The 17,003-nt window shown below is 46.7% G+C and overlaps 1 protein-coding gene across 2 annotated transcripts in view; it reads left to right on the forward strand.

Moving 5' to 3' along the window:
* Positions 1-14,362, forward strand: part of Spt5 (Transcription elongation factor subunit Spt5) — a 53,726-nt gene extending 39,364 nt beyond the window's left edge. For both annotated transcript variants that reach the window (XM_077693688.1, XM_077693689.1), the window contains exons 21-24: positions 3,313-3,456; positions 5,490-5,602; positions 7,094-7,192; positions 11,688-14,362. In XM_077693688.1, coding sequence (XP_077549814.1) covers positions 3,313-3,456; positions 5,490-5,602; positions 7,094-7,192; positions 11,688-11,831 — 500 coding nt within the window. In that variant the 3' untranslated portion in view covers positions 11,832-14,362. The remainder of the gene's footprint in view (positions 1-3,312; positions 3,457-5,489; positions 5,603-7,093; positions 7,193-11,687) is intronic.
* Positions 14,363-17,003: the final 2,641 nt, after the last annotated feature.

The following is a 17,003-nucleotide window of genomic DNA, read 5'->3' on the forward strand; positions in this document are numbered from 1 at the left end:
ACCCGCATAAAATGGTCCCCGAAATAGTTTTTTTGGAAGTCACAATGTTGGGTTGCACGTTATATCTGTATGTTTTTAAAGCTTTCCCATCGAAAATCATTGCAAAGTCCTGTATAAAAATACTAATGTTTACTGAGGCAACAAAACTTGTTCAAGTTAATGACAAAACGGCAATCTTCTGAGCGCCGTATCTCTGGAACGACTTTACGTACGTACGCGGGGCGCCGCCATCTTGGTATGGTGAAGATCGGAAAACATGGCCAGTGGGCGAAGCAGTTGCTCGTAGTTCAGGCTAGTTCACTCTAGTTCAGGCAGACCGCTCTTCGCAGATTTCTACCGTGCTTTTGGTTATGGGGGTGGCTAGGTTTAAATTTAGTTGGTTGATCTGTTACGGGAAGTTGCGCCACTCGAAAGGTGGAGCTCATAAAAAATAACGCGGTGCCCACGAATGCACCGCGTTTCGTGTGAGGCGCGGTGCGCGCTTGAAGGGAAATTTCGGACTCATTGCGTTGTTATAAAACACGGAGTTATTGCTGCCTTTGACAGCGAGCTTGCGAGCGGCGGGAATGGGACGGTCGACACTTCAAAAGGGGCGGCGCAGGCTACATCGCCGCAAAATGTTCAAGCAGTATCCGATAGCGGGACAGGCTATTATTGCACGCTAGTAATAGTGGATCATCTATCCGAAGTGAAATTTAATGCCAAAAGGGAGATGGCTAAACAAATCAACGTTACTCAAATTACGATCGATCGTAGTGAACGTGCACCTTAGTGTTTGAAATGGGAAAGCTGGTGGGGTGCGACGACTGTCACCTCGCTTTACGCAACTTTTGCCATGGCTCTACTCTTGTGCTTAATTAAAGCCGAGTCTGGGATTACAAAAATAATAATTTTGGCATTCCCATTATAATAAAAATGCCTTACGATTGCTTGGTTTTTCAATTCGATATGTTTAACAGAACTCCGTGCTATCTATACATAGAGCCTAAAAATTTAAAAATGATTTGTAAAAAAGTAGTGCATTTGGTACCTCGTGATACTCTGGTGGAAAAACTTTTTTTTGAGGCTGTTTCAGTGTTATATACGTTCAAAACTGATTAAAAAGTGCTCTCCCCCGCCCCCCCTCCCCTGAGTTGCCAAACATTTGATTTTTTGGGCACCTAAGGTGACATAATAAATGTCGTTAACTGCTCCAAACCAAGGTTCTCCAGCTCCAAAATCGAGCTTTCGCTGCTCCAAAAACTGCTCCCAAACTTGATTCAGCTGTCTCACCCCTGGGACTGGGATGAAATAGTGAAATTGCTGCTCCGTAACTCCGGAAACCTGCGCACTGCTTTCAAAAATGGTTTACAAAATGTGGAGCTTGGGTAGGGATACTATCCCCAGGAAGTTGTTGCTAGATCGTGTTTAAAGTTGGGACAGGTTAAAGGGGATAGTAAGGCAAGTTTGTCAAATGGTCATTTGTGTTTGCATTGTGTAATACCCTAGTTACACGGGCACCCTTAACCATGGTTAACCTAACCGCAGTTAGGCCTAACCATAGTCGGCCGGAGTTACACGGCAGACCTAACTGCAGTTAGCCCGCTAACCATGGTCCGCACTAACTTCGGTCGGCTACCTAAGTTTGGGCTTTCAAACTGCAAACATGGCGTCGGACGCGATTACAGGGATGGACGAGTGCCGCGCGGCGACCGATGCGAAGCGCGTGTTGTGGACGACGGAGACAACGAAGGCGCTGATAAACATTTGGCAGAACAACCTCGAATCCCTCCGCTCCAGATCCCGCAACGCAAAAATTTACAGTGCAAGCGGTAAAAGGTAGCAGAAGCGATCCGGAATGGCAAAAATACACTCCAACAACACGACGACGACCCACGACAACGTTTTTACAGCGCTGGCTTTGGCTGACCTCGGCTTGTTGAGTGGCTTCGTAGACAGTGTTGACGGGTTGTTTTCACGTTCGCGCTGTCTTAAAAAAAACGTATACGTGAGCGCTAGAATAGATAGTTTTGCAACTGCTGTTTTGAATAGTTTGTTATAAACTTGCAACATCTCTTTTTTGTCATTACAGTAGCTTGAACATAATTTGTCATTTAGCGATTGCATAGACCACGTGACCGCTTGACACACACTCGGTTTGCGTGTAACAGCAGCTGACCATGGTTAGTGCTAACTGCGGTTAAGCTGGGTAACTATAGTTAGGCGTAACCATGGTTAGGTGTGCCCGTGTAACTAGAGTATAACTCAGTTGAAATAATGATTTCTGTAACTGTTTGCGGTCGGTCTAGCTCATTTGTAAAGCATAGGGGAAAAAAGAGGCACCGGGTTCCATTTGTAGCCGTATTTTTAACTGTCCTAACGTTGAAACTTTTGGTTATGACGTGTTTTATGAGTAATATCGACTGTTCATTTGTTCAAATGCAATCTAAACTTGTTAAACCTGCTTGCCATCCGCCAAATTCTGTCCTTCCAACTTGTGGGTAATTCGTCAAAGCTGGTGTTGGTAAACTCGGAAGAGGAGGGTGCCAGGGGAGAGGCGCTTTGGAAAGCACGTTCTCTTGAAAAAAAGATCGCGCAGAATACAATGCACGAATGCACGATGCACACGGAACAGACGCTCAGAACACGGGGCTCAGAACACGATGCACACATTCTGTTGAGGTAAAGTAGTTAGACAGTGGAACTGCTGGAGTGAAATCGTTCAGAATGAGTGCAATAGTCAGCATACTATTATTAAAAGGGTGTTCCTGATCGCAGGTGGAGCCTCAAATTCATGTGTTCAAGTTTTGTTTTGGCTGTTTCTCTATTATAGCTAATCAAGGTTTTGTTTGAATATTCATACTTTTTTTTTTTTTTTTTTTCCGAGCCTTTGTAGTTTTCGAAGTATACTCTATAGCGCAAAGAGGCCAGAAATGCCTTAGGGTAGGCAGCAGTCAAAGTAATGCACCAAAATGGAATGAGAAGCGAGCTACTGACAACTCCTGTGCACGGTGAAGACTGACGATTCCAATTCTGAGTTACCTATAGCAATCAAATTGATACGTGAAGGGTGGGCTCACTTTTGTGTCAGGTTAGCCAAGCTTTGTTAGTTCCTTTATAAGGATATGCAAAATAGAGGAAGGATACCCAGCACCACAACACACAGGATAGGACATTGGAGTGGTAGGAAGGCCACAGAAAAGGCCTTCATCCTGCAGTGGACATCAGTGGGTAAATGATGATGATAATATTGAAGTGTGGCTTGCGTTGCCCAGTACGTACAGACAGCTTCGCTGATGGCTCACTGCTGGCCGGCTTGACTCTACTTTGCAGCATCCCCCAGCCCGACCGGTTACGTCACCACGCCTAGCCCGGTCACATTCCAGGCAGGCACACCGTCGCCATCCACGTATGGTGGCTACAGCCCCACCACGCCAGGGGCACCGTCACCGTTCAACCCTCAGACACCCGGCGCTGGTAAGCTTGCATGCTAATGGCTCCATTTTTCTTTTTTTTTTTTTTCTCCCGTACAGGAATGCAGAGTGGGCTGCTGTTGCATACATTTCTGCACTCAGTCTTCCTCTGATTTCAAGCTGTGTGTAATCTGCGTTTGCGATCACTGAAGTTAGGGCTACAAACTTGCCACATTATACTGTATTTTTGCGCGTATAACCCGCCCCTGCATATAACCTGCAGGGGCAGGTTATGTATATAAAAAATATATCTCCGTGTATTTCCCACATATTTAAAACGTAAGAGGATGGACCAAATCTACGACTCAAGCAATGTTATGTATTTGCTTTTGCAAAAGAACTTACCTAGCTGACTACGTAACTAGATGACTCGCCGCATACGTCTTTCCAGGTTGGTATATTGAGCTGTGTGCAAAATAAGCACTGTCAATGGGATAACAGTGGCTTAGTCACTATTACTGCCGTAGGGGCATCACAGCCCAACATGCATTGCGGTGAAGCTGCATCAAAGGAAACACCTCTCATATAACCCACACCTCTACTTCACCGCTGAAATTTTTGCATTTTTGGTGCGGGTTATATGCACAAAAATACGGTAGTCTCTTAGGTAGTTGTAATTCCAATCAGATAAACGAGCCCTGTTGTAGTCTAAAGCACAACCAACAAAGCAGCTTTAGAGAATGATGCTTAGAGGGATGCTTGATGCATCGGGGATTGTGATGATTACAGTGTGCAAAAAATCGGCTAATATGATCAACGTTATCCTGTTGGATAACACGTAGTGCGCTTGAAACCCAGCCAGGGGAACAAAATCGGGCATCTAGTGTCCTTGTGGCATTTGCCCACAAACGATAAAAATAACTTGAGAACTCTGATAAACCCTGGTGTGCACTGTGCGGAAAGTGTGATGCATGCAAAGTTTCAGTTTCGCATTTTATTGTTTGTTCACTTTAGTTTCTGTGTAGTTCTGCCAAAAATGAGGTGCACTGCAATAATATCGTGAAGCACCACTGAGTCATCACCACTCAAGTAACCCCTCCCGTGGCGCGAATGCATGGTTCTAGTTTCAGTACCTTCAGGTTGACCCTGCCTCTTCCACCTTGAATACCAGCTGGAGGAAGAGACAGTAGAGATAGGATGACGGGAACGTGTGCAACTTCATGTGAGCAATGAATAATTTCTTCACTAAGCGTGCTACTACACAGGCACTAAGAATAGCCGCAGTCCTGGCGGGAAGGTGAAGCCCATCATCATCATCATCAATACCACCACCACTGTCACCGTCTTGCTGATCATCATTGCCATTGTCATCATCATTATCTTGCTGATCACTCTCATCTTACCACACCACACTATCCTTGCTGTCGTAATGAGTTAATGATCTTTATTTTCATTATTGTTTATTTCAAAGAGGGAAGGAGGTGGAAAAGAAACTAAAGGCAAAATGCTGCTAGGTTGAGTTTCTGTGAGGCCCTTATATGACTGCAGAGCAGAGGCAAAACAATTGCCAATGTGCCTGACATTGATTTCATAAAGCCGTGAGTCAGTAACATGTGTACGCATATAAGCACACACATCAACATCAACATCCATGTCGTACAGCCTCATGTACTGTAAGTTGATATAAGAAAAAAAAAAGAGGAAATTTCAAGAGGAAAATGAACTTTGAACCCCCCAAAAAGCAAGGATGGGCAGAACAATGTAAAGGTTTCGGCAAGGTCTAGTTTGAAATCGAAATTGGTAGGGAAAACATCAGGGCTGTTGTATTAGCTCAGAATGCAAGATTTGTTCCACTCACTTAATCTTGTTGCAGGGAAACACCGCTCCATCTCCCGATGCCCTTGCATAAGATGAAGTCACTTCTCTGGTTTTAAGCCAGCCGGGTTAGTTGAAAAGACTGCAGGACGAAAGGGTCGGCATAAACGTGAGAGTCAGGGCTAACATTAGCATGAGTGTGAGAAAGAAGCTTGCGACGTCATCTTCGCCATCATGGTGGGGCATTTTCTTTGAAAGTTTGGTCTCCACGCTCCGTTGCAGGCATGGAGCAGCTGTCTGTGGAGTGGCAAACGATGGACCTGGAAGTGCGCATCAAGGACACCCACGAGGGCGAGGGCCTGATCGGCCAGACGGGCGTCATTCGGGGCATCTCGGTGAGCCCTCCCCTTTTCACTCACCCTCCTTCTTTTCTCGTGTCCATCCCCAGCACAGAGTTCGTCTCGTTCGCTTGTTGCTGCCCGTGTAGAGTGGAGGGTAGAAATTGGTGACACAAAACCATTGATATAAAATTGATACCGTCGAGAGTTGAGTCAATATCGAACTATCAATAAAGCAAGAACTGTCGAATAGTATGGGGTCACTACTAAGTACTTTCCCATTTTGGCGATGTCAGCACCCACCAATCGCGCATTCTCAGATAGTTGCAGAGTGGAGGGGGCAGGCTCTGAAGGGCAAGAAAGTTGGGATATTTGGGTTTCCCCGCCCTAGCAACTAGGTTCATTGGTATGGTATGAAACTCGTTACTTTTGGGCATGAGTATAGCGATGGCGATATTTGGAAATTTAACAGTGGGCAATAATAGTTAATTCACAAAAAGTCGTTGCAGAACTGCATAAGTGAGAATGGGTTGCTGATAGGGAGTTATCAAAAAGATTTTTGAATATATTGCTAGCTGACAATTGCAAGGCTATTGTAGCACTGTCAATAGAAAATGTTAGCGGGCACCCTTGATACATAACTATTGCTGAACAAACTATCTATAGTATCAACAATTTTTTTCAAATGATTGTTGATATTGTTGATAGTTAATCAACAATACTGTTGTATCTCTAGTGAATTTTCTCCTTGCCAGCAACTTCTGAATCGGCAGGAACAATTTCGGTTGAGCTTAGAAGGAAAAAGAAAATATGGTAACTTGTGTAAGTGGAGTTTTGAGTAGATGCTGAGTTTGTGATAAAAGAAATGCTGAAAATTCTGCAATTAAAAAAAAAAATCTTGCGATACGAGCGTTTCGGGGTTGCAACCTGCAGCTGTGTGTGGGACGGGGAAGTTTGGAAATCGCATATCTTGTACGACAGATGAACTAACATGCAACGTGGTGCTTACAAATTTTTTGTTGCGAGAATTGAGCTGAGAGCCCTTGTTTCCGGATTTGTCAGTTTCGCATTTCTGGTGTCTTCTAATAAATTTCCTGGGGGCCTAGCTCATATTTACGCTTTTGTCACTCGCGAGCACTTACAATTGTCTTTTAGAAGAACTCGTATCAAGCTTTAGTAGAATAGTCTGACCAAAGGGGTGAAAGGCAAGTTGTCAAAACCCTGGGGTAAACCACGAACGTCTGTGAAACACAATTTTTAATGCTAGCCTCAGGCAACCTTTTCAATTAGCCACATTATTTTTGCGAGTCAGTTTATGCTTGCATCTAAAGGTGAATTCTCCCTGGCACATCACTAATGCCCCACATTGCAACACTTGCCAGTGGAAAAGCTAGCTCTGGTTGGTCAAACTTTGCAGTAGCCTTGATAACTATTTTTTGCGTACTTCCACAAGTGAGCTGTTTCGGAAGAGTTTTTGCCCCTTTGTAACGTCACGGTGCTGACTTCGTTTGCTCACTGTTGTCTTCCATGCGCTCGTGATCCCACCAGGGTGGCATGTGCTCGGTGTTCCTGCTCAAGGAAGATCGGGTGGTCAGCATCCCCAGCGAGCACCTCGAACCGGTGCCACCGTCCTTGCGGGGAGACAAGGTGAGCCGGGTGGTCTGGACGAGCCTCTTATACTTTACGGTGTGCCTCCATGTCCCGGCTGTGCCTTTGCTGTGTATAAGCCTGGTTTGACTGGGGTGAGACAAAATTGGGCGTCTGGGTTCAGCTCATTCATGAACCAATAGTTTCCCTTGGAGGCATAGTATTGCAATAGGCCACTGTAATAGCTTTAGGTGTCACGTTAAGGGGGGACGAGGGTCTTAAAACTAACTTTTTTATTTATGGGTAGAAACTTATGAAAATTTGCACACTGATGTGCTTTTCTCTGTAGATTTCAAATATGCAATTATATTTGAGCTGGTGCTGTTAGTTCAAAAGTTATCATACAAAGTCTAAACCGCAATTAGGTAATTTCTTACGCAGCTTTAATGAACTTTCGCATTGCATTTTGTCGCTTTTAATTACATGAATGGATAGCCAGAGAGTTCCCATACCCGATGACATTCTTCGTTTTTCTCTAAAGTCACGGCATCCTAAAAAAATATGTCAAGTACAAAAAATGGCAGTATTGGATATTTTGGCTCATCAAAATAACTGCAAGTCATCATTTATGCGTAGCCTAAACAGAAAAACTAAGAATGTCATCGGCTGCCTCAGGCTGTACTGAAAAAAATGGTACCAAGATTGACCTTATGAAGCAAAAATAAGTTTCCAAAAAGCTGCGTAAGGCTGAGGGAAGTGACCAAAAATATGAAACTGAGAAAACTGCATTTGAAGTTTGGCCATGTGTTATGAGATGAACCATCAGTAGTGTAGCTTCAAAATTTCCCAGTAACAAAGACATGTTCTTCCCATTTTCAAATCTGTCTTTGGATTCCAAAAATGTCAACTAGAACTGGAGATACAAAAGGCCAAGTAACGGACCCCAACAGGAATTTAGCAAAATTTATCGACTTCGAATCTGTTGGCATTTTGTTAGCGTTGTGAAATCTGGTGGTGTCTTGCTGGCGTCGTGAAAACTGCAACAGTCCTTCGTGAAGTGCCATCATCTATTACAGTGCACTGTGGTACCCAGAATATTGTGTACGGCAAAAGTATGAGGGTGAAACTTGCTTTAGGTGCCCCCCTTTTTTGTTCTTTGGTGAGGCTATTTCATTCGCGGTTTTTATGCTGGAAGTTTGAGAGGATACAGGGGTGGGACACTGCGCAGTGCGTTTTCCGCAAATGCATCATGTTGTTGGCCCTCAAAAGAGTCTTTTGGGGAAAATAAATGTAGCTGGAAGGCAAACTTTCTTGGCCTATGGGGATAAACCCATAGACGCCTTTTTCCTTCAAGCCGTGCATGGTGCGGCTATCTCCATCGGACATCACGGTTGTGTACCGCAGCCCATTCTTGGAGAGCGAGCGCTTGAACATTATCAGGGCTGCCTCTACCTCCATGCGTCCTGCACCACAGTCAATGTTTCGCTGACACTCATGGTCTGCCAGCCAATCTTTGTAGCCCTCATCTGAAGCTTTGGGTCCGATGGCGCAACCTAAGCAAAAGTTAGAGAGGACTACATGATCAATCACCAAGCCGGTGTACACTTCAATGATGCAGCCCACTCCAATGTGTGACAACCGTCCCTTGTCATCCACGTGCCATCAAACATCACATCTATGTTGTTTGGCGGCTGACCAAGGTCCGGGTACAAGTCCTTGATGGCACGCACACTATCAGCTTCAGAAGCTGTTGCAGTGTCCTCGCAAACCTGAACCACTTTCCTCAAGTGCGCTTAGAATGCCTTGTGGTGCAGGCCTCTGTGGGACAAGTTCATACCAGCACAAAAATCTGACAGAGCAGTCACCCCCTTCCTGATGCTTTGAATACTTTTCAAAGCCCTCATATTCACTTCAAAAAGAGTGATATTGCCAGATCCTTCGGTCCTTGGCGAGGAAAAACGTTCCACCCGGTGTTCACAAACCGAGCACGTCACCTCGAGCTTCACGGCGAGGCCGTACTGCCGGTCAGGCTTCCTCAAATCCGGCGCCGCCAGCCCGCACTTGCCGCACCTGACGTGCGCAAAAAGGTCCTTCAGCATTGCAAAATCCACTAAGACAAAATCTGTGCCGGATTCTTCCTCTGAGTGCGCCAAATCCACTTCAAGGAGGTCGAATTTCCGCTGCGTTGCTGACTTGGTCTCCATTCCGCGCTTGACCTCGTCCGCGTGTTCCGTACGCGCGGCGATCTCCTCCGCCGTGTAATACCTCGTGTCAAGCCGGCAGGACGTGCTCGGACCAGGTATGGATTCCGGAGGTGGTTGGTCAGGCGATGGGGCAGGCGAGGCAATACGAGGCGGCGAACGATTCTCATCCGGCGGAGTCGAGCGGCCCGAAGTCGCACCACGCGACCTTGGGATAGGCGGACAACGCTTTCGCTTCCCGTGCGCATGAAGGGTCGTCTTCTTCAAACGTACGTCTCCTGGCATCATTCACGAAAGTACGCGATGGAAGAATTAGAAGAAACTGTAAAAAAAAACTGCTCTAAGCGAGCGCTGCGCCAGAAGAGCGGACTCCGTCAGACGCGCGTAGGAGACGCCATGATGGCGACTGCCATGACAGCAGTCGCGCCGACCAATGGGAGGGGTCGTATGGCGAACTCAAACCGCGCGCGCCCGCTCTAGCCAATCAGCGGCCGAGAAGGTGCCTTCGGAAAACTGGCAAGGCCGGTTGTTCTACTCAAGCGACGCCATTTTGAGATATCGCAAAATGCGCACAAAGAAACAAGCTTCAAAACAAGACCAAGATGGCGGCGATCGGTCGGCTGCTTCGCCCGCGGGGCGCGCGGGAATTTGAAGCAACTTTTGCCCAATTCTGGGCATTTCGTGGCCCTCGAGGCGTTTCAAAACATGATTTTAGATTATTTCCCGATGGAATTTCGCGTTGATATTTTGAAGACAGGTGCTTGAAGGTACAATAATTCCAAAAATTGGATTTTCTCAAAATCGATATTTTGGCCATTTTTTACCATTCTAAGACCCGCGTCCCCCCTTAAGGAGGGCATACAAAGCTAGCGAACCTGTACACGCAATGCCTAACGACCGCGAGTGTACCAGAATCTTGGAAGAATGCGAACATCATACTAATCCATAAGAAAGGTGACATGAAGGACTAGAAAAATTACAGGCTGATCAGCTTACTGTCAGTCGCCGTCAAGGTTCTTACCGAGGTAATCGCTAACAGAATTTCTTCCACTTAGATTTCAGTCAACCTAAAGAAGAAGCAGGGTTCCGTAAAGGCTATTCAACAATGGACCATATTCACAGAATCAATCAGGTGATAGAGAAGTGCGCTGAGTATTCTGAACCCTTATATATAGCCCTCATAGACTATGAGAAAGCATTTGACTCGGTCGAAACCTCAGCAGTCATTCCGGCATTACGGAACCAGGGTGTAGACGAGCATTATGTAAGAATACTGGAGGATATTTACAGTGGGTCCACAGCTACCATCATCCTTCATAAGGAGAGCAGTAAAATACCTATAAGGAAGGGTGTCATACAAGGAGACACAATCTCTCCAATGTTATTCACATCATGTTTACAAGAAGTATTCAGAACATTGTATTGGGAACAGGTGGGGGTGAGGGTTAATGGAGAATACCTCAGTAACCTCAGATTTGCTGATGACGTTGCCTTGCCAAGTAACTCGGGGGACGAATTGCAAAGCATGCTTTCCGCACTGGGCGAACAGAGTAGAACCGTGGGCCTGAAAATTAATATGCAGAAAACTAAAGTAATGATCAATAACCTCGGGACAGCACAGCAGTTTGAGATAGGTGGCGAGGCAGTGGAAGTGGTAAGCGAATATATCTACTTAGGCCAAGTTGTGACCCCAGATCCCAACCATGAGGCAGAGATAATTAGAAGGATCAGAATGGGGTGGGGTGCATATGGCAGACATTCTCAGATAATGAATAGCAGCCTACCATTGTCGCTGAAGAAGAAAGTGTATGACAGCTGCATCTTACCGGTACTCACCTACGGAGGCGAGCCTAGCTAATTCTGATGGCCACGGCTGATGTTTTATAGCTGGTTAATAATTGCGGTTAGTTATACTCTTGCTTTATTTGCTCAGCTTATCATGCGTCTTTACACGCTTGACCGCATGCACTAGGCCTTTTTCAAGTGCCGGTCGGTGCTAAGCTTCGGAAACGGTGTCAACGCGATTCTTTGCCCTCGTGCGAACACTGTGCAGAGGTGCTGCAGGCGTGTAGAAAGAACAAAGTATATGTACTATGTATATGCAATATCGGTCAAAGTACCCACTTTAGGGCTCATACCACCCCACCCCTCCCACCCCCATCGGATACTGCATACTTTGGCTACAGCGGATGTTTTTTTCCGGGTTAAGATGGTTCGTTGTAACGGGCGTAGACTGTATTTACTGCAGCATTTCAGTCACCCAATTGACGCCCAACTGAATGTGTCAAGTTAGTTGTTGCGTTTCCGTGTGTGACTGTTGCAACGTGTTCTTTTTTTTTTTCCCCTCGCTGCAGGTCAAGGTTTTGATGGGCGAGGACCGTGAAGAGACTGGAGAGTTGCTCAGCATTGACATGCGCGAGGGTGTGGTGAAGATTGCCAGCACCGGCAAGATCACAATGCAGCCCCTGAGGCACTTCTGCAAGATGCACGAAAGCTAATGGCTGACCCATCGCCATCTTTCTGTCCTCCCCTCTCCCCACCTCCCTCTCCTCCTCCTCTTCCTACACTCAGTGACTACAGTCAGTCACATCCAACCCCCCCTTCACACTGGGTTCTCACTTGCCCAGTGGGTGGCCCCTGTCAAAGTGGTTCTGATGTAAATGTTGAAAAGTTTGGTGGTGATTAAAAGCGCAGCGTGTTTGCTGGTGTAAAGATGACAAGAATGCGGTCAGTGTCATCATCATCATCAGCCTATCTACGCCAACTGCAGGCCAAAGGCCTCTCCTATTAATCTCCAATTACCCCGGTCCTGTGCTAACTGCGACCAATTTACCCCTGCAAACTTCTTGATCTCATCTGCCCACCTAGGTTTCTGCCGCCCCCTGCCACGCTTGCCTTCTCTAGGGATCCACTCTGTTACCCTTAATGATTAACGATTATCTTGCTTTCGCATTACATTCCCTGCCCGCACTCATTCCTACTAATATGTCCTCAACATGCGTTTGTTCCCTGACCCTCTCTTTTTGCCCCTTAACGTTACATCCATCATCTTCTCTTCCATTGCCTCTGTCCGTTCAAGTGTTGTCAGTGTACTTGCATCTTATGTCATGCTCCGTGTACAGCAGGTTGCCACTGTCATCAGCATCACCAGTATAATCATGATAGTCGCAACCACCGTGGCGCAGAAAGCTTGGCTGGCTATCATTACGGTATCGTCAGTCGTTTCAGGTGTTTATCCCATGTTGGCTAATGCCCTTAAACAAGTAAGTGCCGCTTTAATTTGTGGCACCACTGCCACCTCATCATTTATTATAAACCTGTATCATCTTTCTGTTGTTTCTTGCAGCGATCGCATGGGGAGCAGCAGTTCAGCAATTGTTGTGCCAGTGTGTTCATGGCTTATTTTTTGTGATTGACGAGTTGTGAGGGCAATGGAGGCCATGGTTTTGACACAAGAGTAACAATTTCTTCCAGAAGTTCTGTTATGATGTTTTTTTTTTGCGTGTGTGTGTGTTTTCACATGAGGGCTTCCCTTTAGTTCTCTGCCCACAGCTGTCAAGAGAAAAAAAGGAAAAAGTAACATGAATGGATACTGTAAAGTTCTGAAAGAACGCCCGCCCCCGAAACATCGCCCACTCCCCTTTAGGGGCGAAATGTTTAAGTTACTAAAAGACCCCGAAGATCGCCCACCCCCTAAAATCGCGCTAGCTTCGACGCTTTTGAAAGCCCGGGGAGCTCCAGAGATCAGAGAACCACCCTCCCCTACCCCCGAAAATTCGCCCGCCCTGACGCTGTTCTCATTCGACGTGCACAAACGGGCACGCTACCAACACAACACATACAACACTACATAGACGGGCTTCCAGGCACACCAAAATGCTCACACTGCGACCAATACCCCAACAATGAACACGCCCTCTGGACATGGCCGAACATACAAAGCACCCTGAGATCTTCCCTGCAACCAATTCCTGCCACAAAGCGCCCTACTTGCTGGGAGGCATGGGTCACACCCCCTGAGGAGCTTGAAGAGCTCTATTGGACCACGCTGGTGCACCACGTTAAAAACACGCCAGGACTATAGATAGCCAGGACTATAGTCCCTGCAACCTAACCAAGAAGCCGAGCAGTCCTTTGGACACAGGCTTCAAAATAAAGTTTATCTCTCTCTCTCTCTCTCTCCCTTCATGGAAACATTCTGTGGCCGCGAATACTGCCGATGTCATGATTTTGAACAAAGAGAGACAACCTGTCCAGCTTTACTGGCAAGATGAGGAGGAAAGAGTAATAGATAGATAGAACAGAGAAGAGGAAGGGGTGGTAGATGGGACGAATAGAAGAGCGGAGAGATTTTGACAAAACTTGGTGGTTTTGAAGACAACCAACGCCTGGCCTCTGCAAGCACGAAACCGACAAGGGGACTCAAAGCTCAGGAGAGTATGGTGGATGAAACGCTGCAGCAACATGATTCATCCATTCATATGCCGATGATGTCATTTATTTGACCTTTCTGCACTTGACCTGAAAGTTCGCCCATCTCGTATTTTTTACTTGATGTCTCTGCAGTTTTGGTTGGCGGTGCGGCCCCTTTTTTGTGCTTTTTCGCACCTGACGCAAAAGTTCCCCTATCCCGTATTTTTCACTTGATACCTCTCTAGTTTGGGTGGACGTTCTTTCAAAACTTTACGTTAGTTAACCTTTGTAAAGCAAATCAAAGCGCTGCTGTCGGCATGAAATAAGGACTGCATAACGGTACTGTATGTTGACAAAGGGTCGGTCTAGTGGCACAGAGAATGCATTAATCAGCGTGTTACGCACACATTCCCTTTGCAGCAACCACAACCTTCGTGGAGCAAGTTTTCAAGCAAATTTTGCAGTGTTGCCGTCACTAAACCACCAAGAAGGAGGTGTTGGTGTATTCTGTGATGATGGCTGTTTCTGTCTATTTCTTTCCAGGCTGAACGATTGCCCCTTTCCAAATGTTTTTGCTATCCTCACAAAAATAGAGCTCATTAGAATCAACCTGCAATTCTGAGACATCTGCGAGTGTTCACTTTCTACAGCGAATCGGTTGGCATCTTATTTGCGAGGACTTTCAGGGGCATTTCGACAAAGAAAAGTGAAGCAGGCAGAGAGCTGGAGAGGAAAAGAAACAAAGAAGAAAACCCAGCGAACAAGAGAACGAATGGGACACAGCCGCTCACGTTCCACTCAAGGTTAATTAGGATGCCTCCTCGTAGGTCTGCACGTAAACATCCAAAACACGAAAGCATTGAAGTTATGCCACAAACGCACGTGCACCTAGCCGCCAATCACGTGGTTAAGCTTGAAGAAGGATAGAACATTGATGGTATAGGGCAAGCAGCTCAGCAAATTACAGCTTCGATGGCCATCCACCTCTCTGGGACGGCTGGCTCCTCAATTTTCAGGGGCGAAGCGCCTTAGAGGCCTGGGCTGTTGGCGTCTCCTGTCGCCTCGTGTAGTCATGGTACTAAAACACCGCGACACTCACTTTCCAACGGCTCACACTAGAACGTAACACGTACTATAAGAACACATCGGGGCACTCGTTTTCCAACGCCTCGCGCTAGAACGTATTGTCTCCATTGGCGTAAACGCGTACTAAAAGAACATACCGGGACACTCGATTTCCAACAGTGCATGCTATGGCGTGGGCCATGACAACTTACAGCCAGTCTGTCTCTCATTTAATCGCTTAAATCAAGTTCAGTGCAAGAGAGGGCGCCACCGCCTCAGCAAGCGTGCGATTGCTCCTCTTACCGGCTCTTCTCCGGCGCCCAATCAGCGCGCGCCGTGTGGCAAGAGAGCGACTTATAATCCTTAAATACACTGATGCACTGCATGCGTCGCCCCACCCCAGGTTTCACGTTAGTGGAGATGTCCTGGGATTTTTTTTTTTGGCCGAGACGTCGCGACATTCAAGCTTAATTTTCTTTTGTCTTCCAGCCTGGCTATGGTGATACTGATTCGAATAGGTGAGGAAATATCTTAGCTTCAAAAAGCATAGTTTAACAAAGAAAGAATTGAAGGTCTATTGGTGGATCAAAGCTAGTGTCACTAAAGCTACGCTAAGTAAGCTATGCTATTTAGTGACGCTAATCAGGGGTTGCCCAACTGGGCAGGAACTAGCCGTAGCTGCAGTTGCATTAAAACTAGGGGTGTGCGAATATCAATTTTTTAATTTCGAAGCGAATTCGAATAATAAAAACAAAGTTCGAATCGAATCAATGTTTTCACCATCTAGAGACACAAAAACTGCAACTTTATTGCACAACAAATTACACAAAGTAAAATTAGGAATTACACAATACCATTGCACTCAACAGGTTAAAGGAGCACTGACACGAAAATTTTCTGTTACACTTTTATTGCTTTTATCGATGCTTAATGGTCTGGCCAACCTGAAACAGCACTTCAAATACTTCAGTGCGCGATAGTTAATTACATTGAACGGGCTAAAAATCGTTTGTTTCAAATTCCCGCGCTTTCATCCCGAACGGCGCATATGACAGCCTCCCGGTTTGACCTCACCGCTTAGTGCGGACGTCACCGGCGCCCGCTTGAGAGGGTGTTGCGCCCGCTCGCCGCTCGTGGGGCCGCGCGCGTGAAGTGACGTCACGAATTTTTGACGAGCGCTGTCGCGTCACTTCTTTTTCCTCTCCTGGAGTGACGTCACGCTGATGTCCATTTGCTGAGTGCCGCTCCGCGCGCTGCTCCGTCGGCGCGATAAATGCGATCCAATTGAACTATGTTCTTCGCGTCGCAGGCCGCTCATATTTCAGCCAGGGTATTCTGTTGAGTGAAGGAAGCGAACTGTGCAATAATATTAACGCCGAAAATTGGTGTCAGTGCTCCTTTAAGGTCTGCACTCACTTAGATGTTAACGTGGAGAAAGGTTAACTGCTCGACATGTTCGGGGAGCAGTGACAACCTCCTGCTCGTCACCACTTTACCAGATACCGAAAACAGCCGCTCACTTGAGACACTAGTAGCTGGCATGCCCGAGCCTGTGCACATTGCCGCGCGCTGATACAGTAAAATCTTGATGATACTAATCTCGCGGGACTGCGAAAAATATTCGTATCATCCGAAATTCGTATGAACCAATGCAGACCAAAAAATTTAGCGCTGAAAAAAAGTTTTCGTTTATTTCTTTTCCTACTTTTGCGTGAAGAAATTCGTGATTTTTTTCTGCTTTTTTTAACCCCCGTGTCGCAAAGCAGTCTTTTCTGGAGCACGTAAAGCTTCGCGCTCGTCTCCTCACTCGCTGTGCCCAAGCTCGCTACACGCCGCAACAGCCAAGCGTGAACCGCATGGTGCGTTTTTGCACGCGATTCGTTAGAAGCGGTCGCTCGAGCGCCCGCGCCACTTCGCGGCTGGAGCCGACGCCATGTTGACGCCGCCAGCCGCGCCGCGCGCAGCGTGGGGTGGTTTCGCGGCGGTGTCAGCGCGTTGGGCGTGCGCAGAGAGTTTTCGCGAGCAGAAAACAACATGCCGGCCGTTTCTGGAGAAAGAGTGACAAACAGGAGGCGAGAGCCGTCACTTGCTCGTTCGGCAGTCGGGTGCCTCGCCGGCTCGTTCGTATCTCCCGCCGGGCCGCGCATGTCCGTTCGTAACAGCCGAAATTTTTCCCATTGCAAACGATGCAA

The sequence above is a fragment of the Haemaphysalis longicornis genome, unplaced genomic scaffold (assembly GCF_048455015.1).
Source record: "Haemaphysalis longicornis isolate Haplotype H1 unplaced genomic scaffold, Haemaphysalis longicornis Haplotype H1 scaffold_12, whole genome shotgun sequence".
In the NCBI taxonomy this organism is placed as follows: Eukaryota; Metazoa; Arthropoda; class Arachnida; order Ixodida; family Ixodidae; genus Haemaphysalis; species Haemaphysalis longicornis.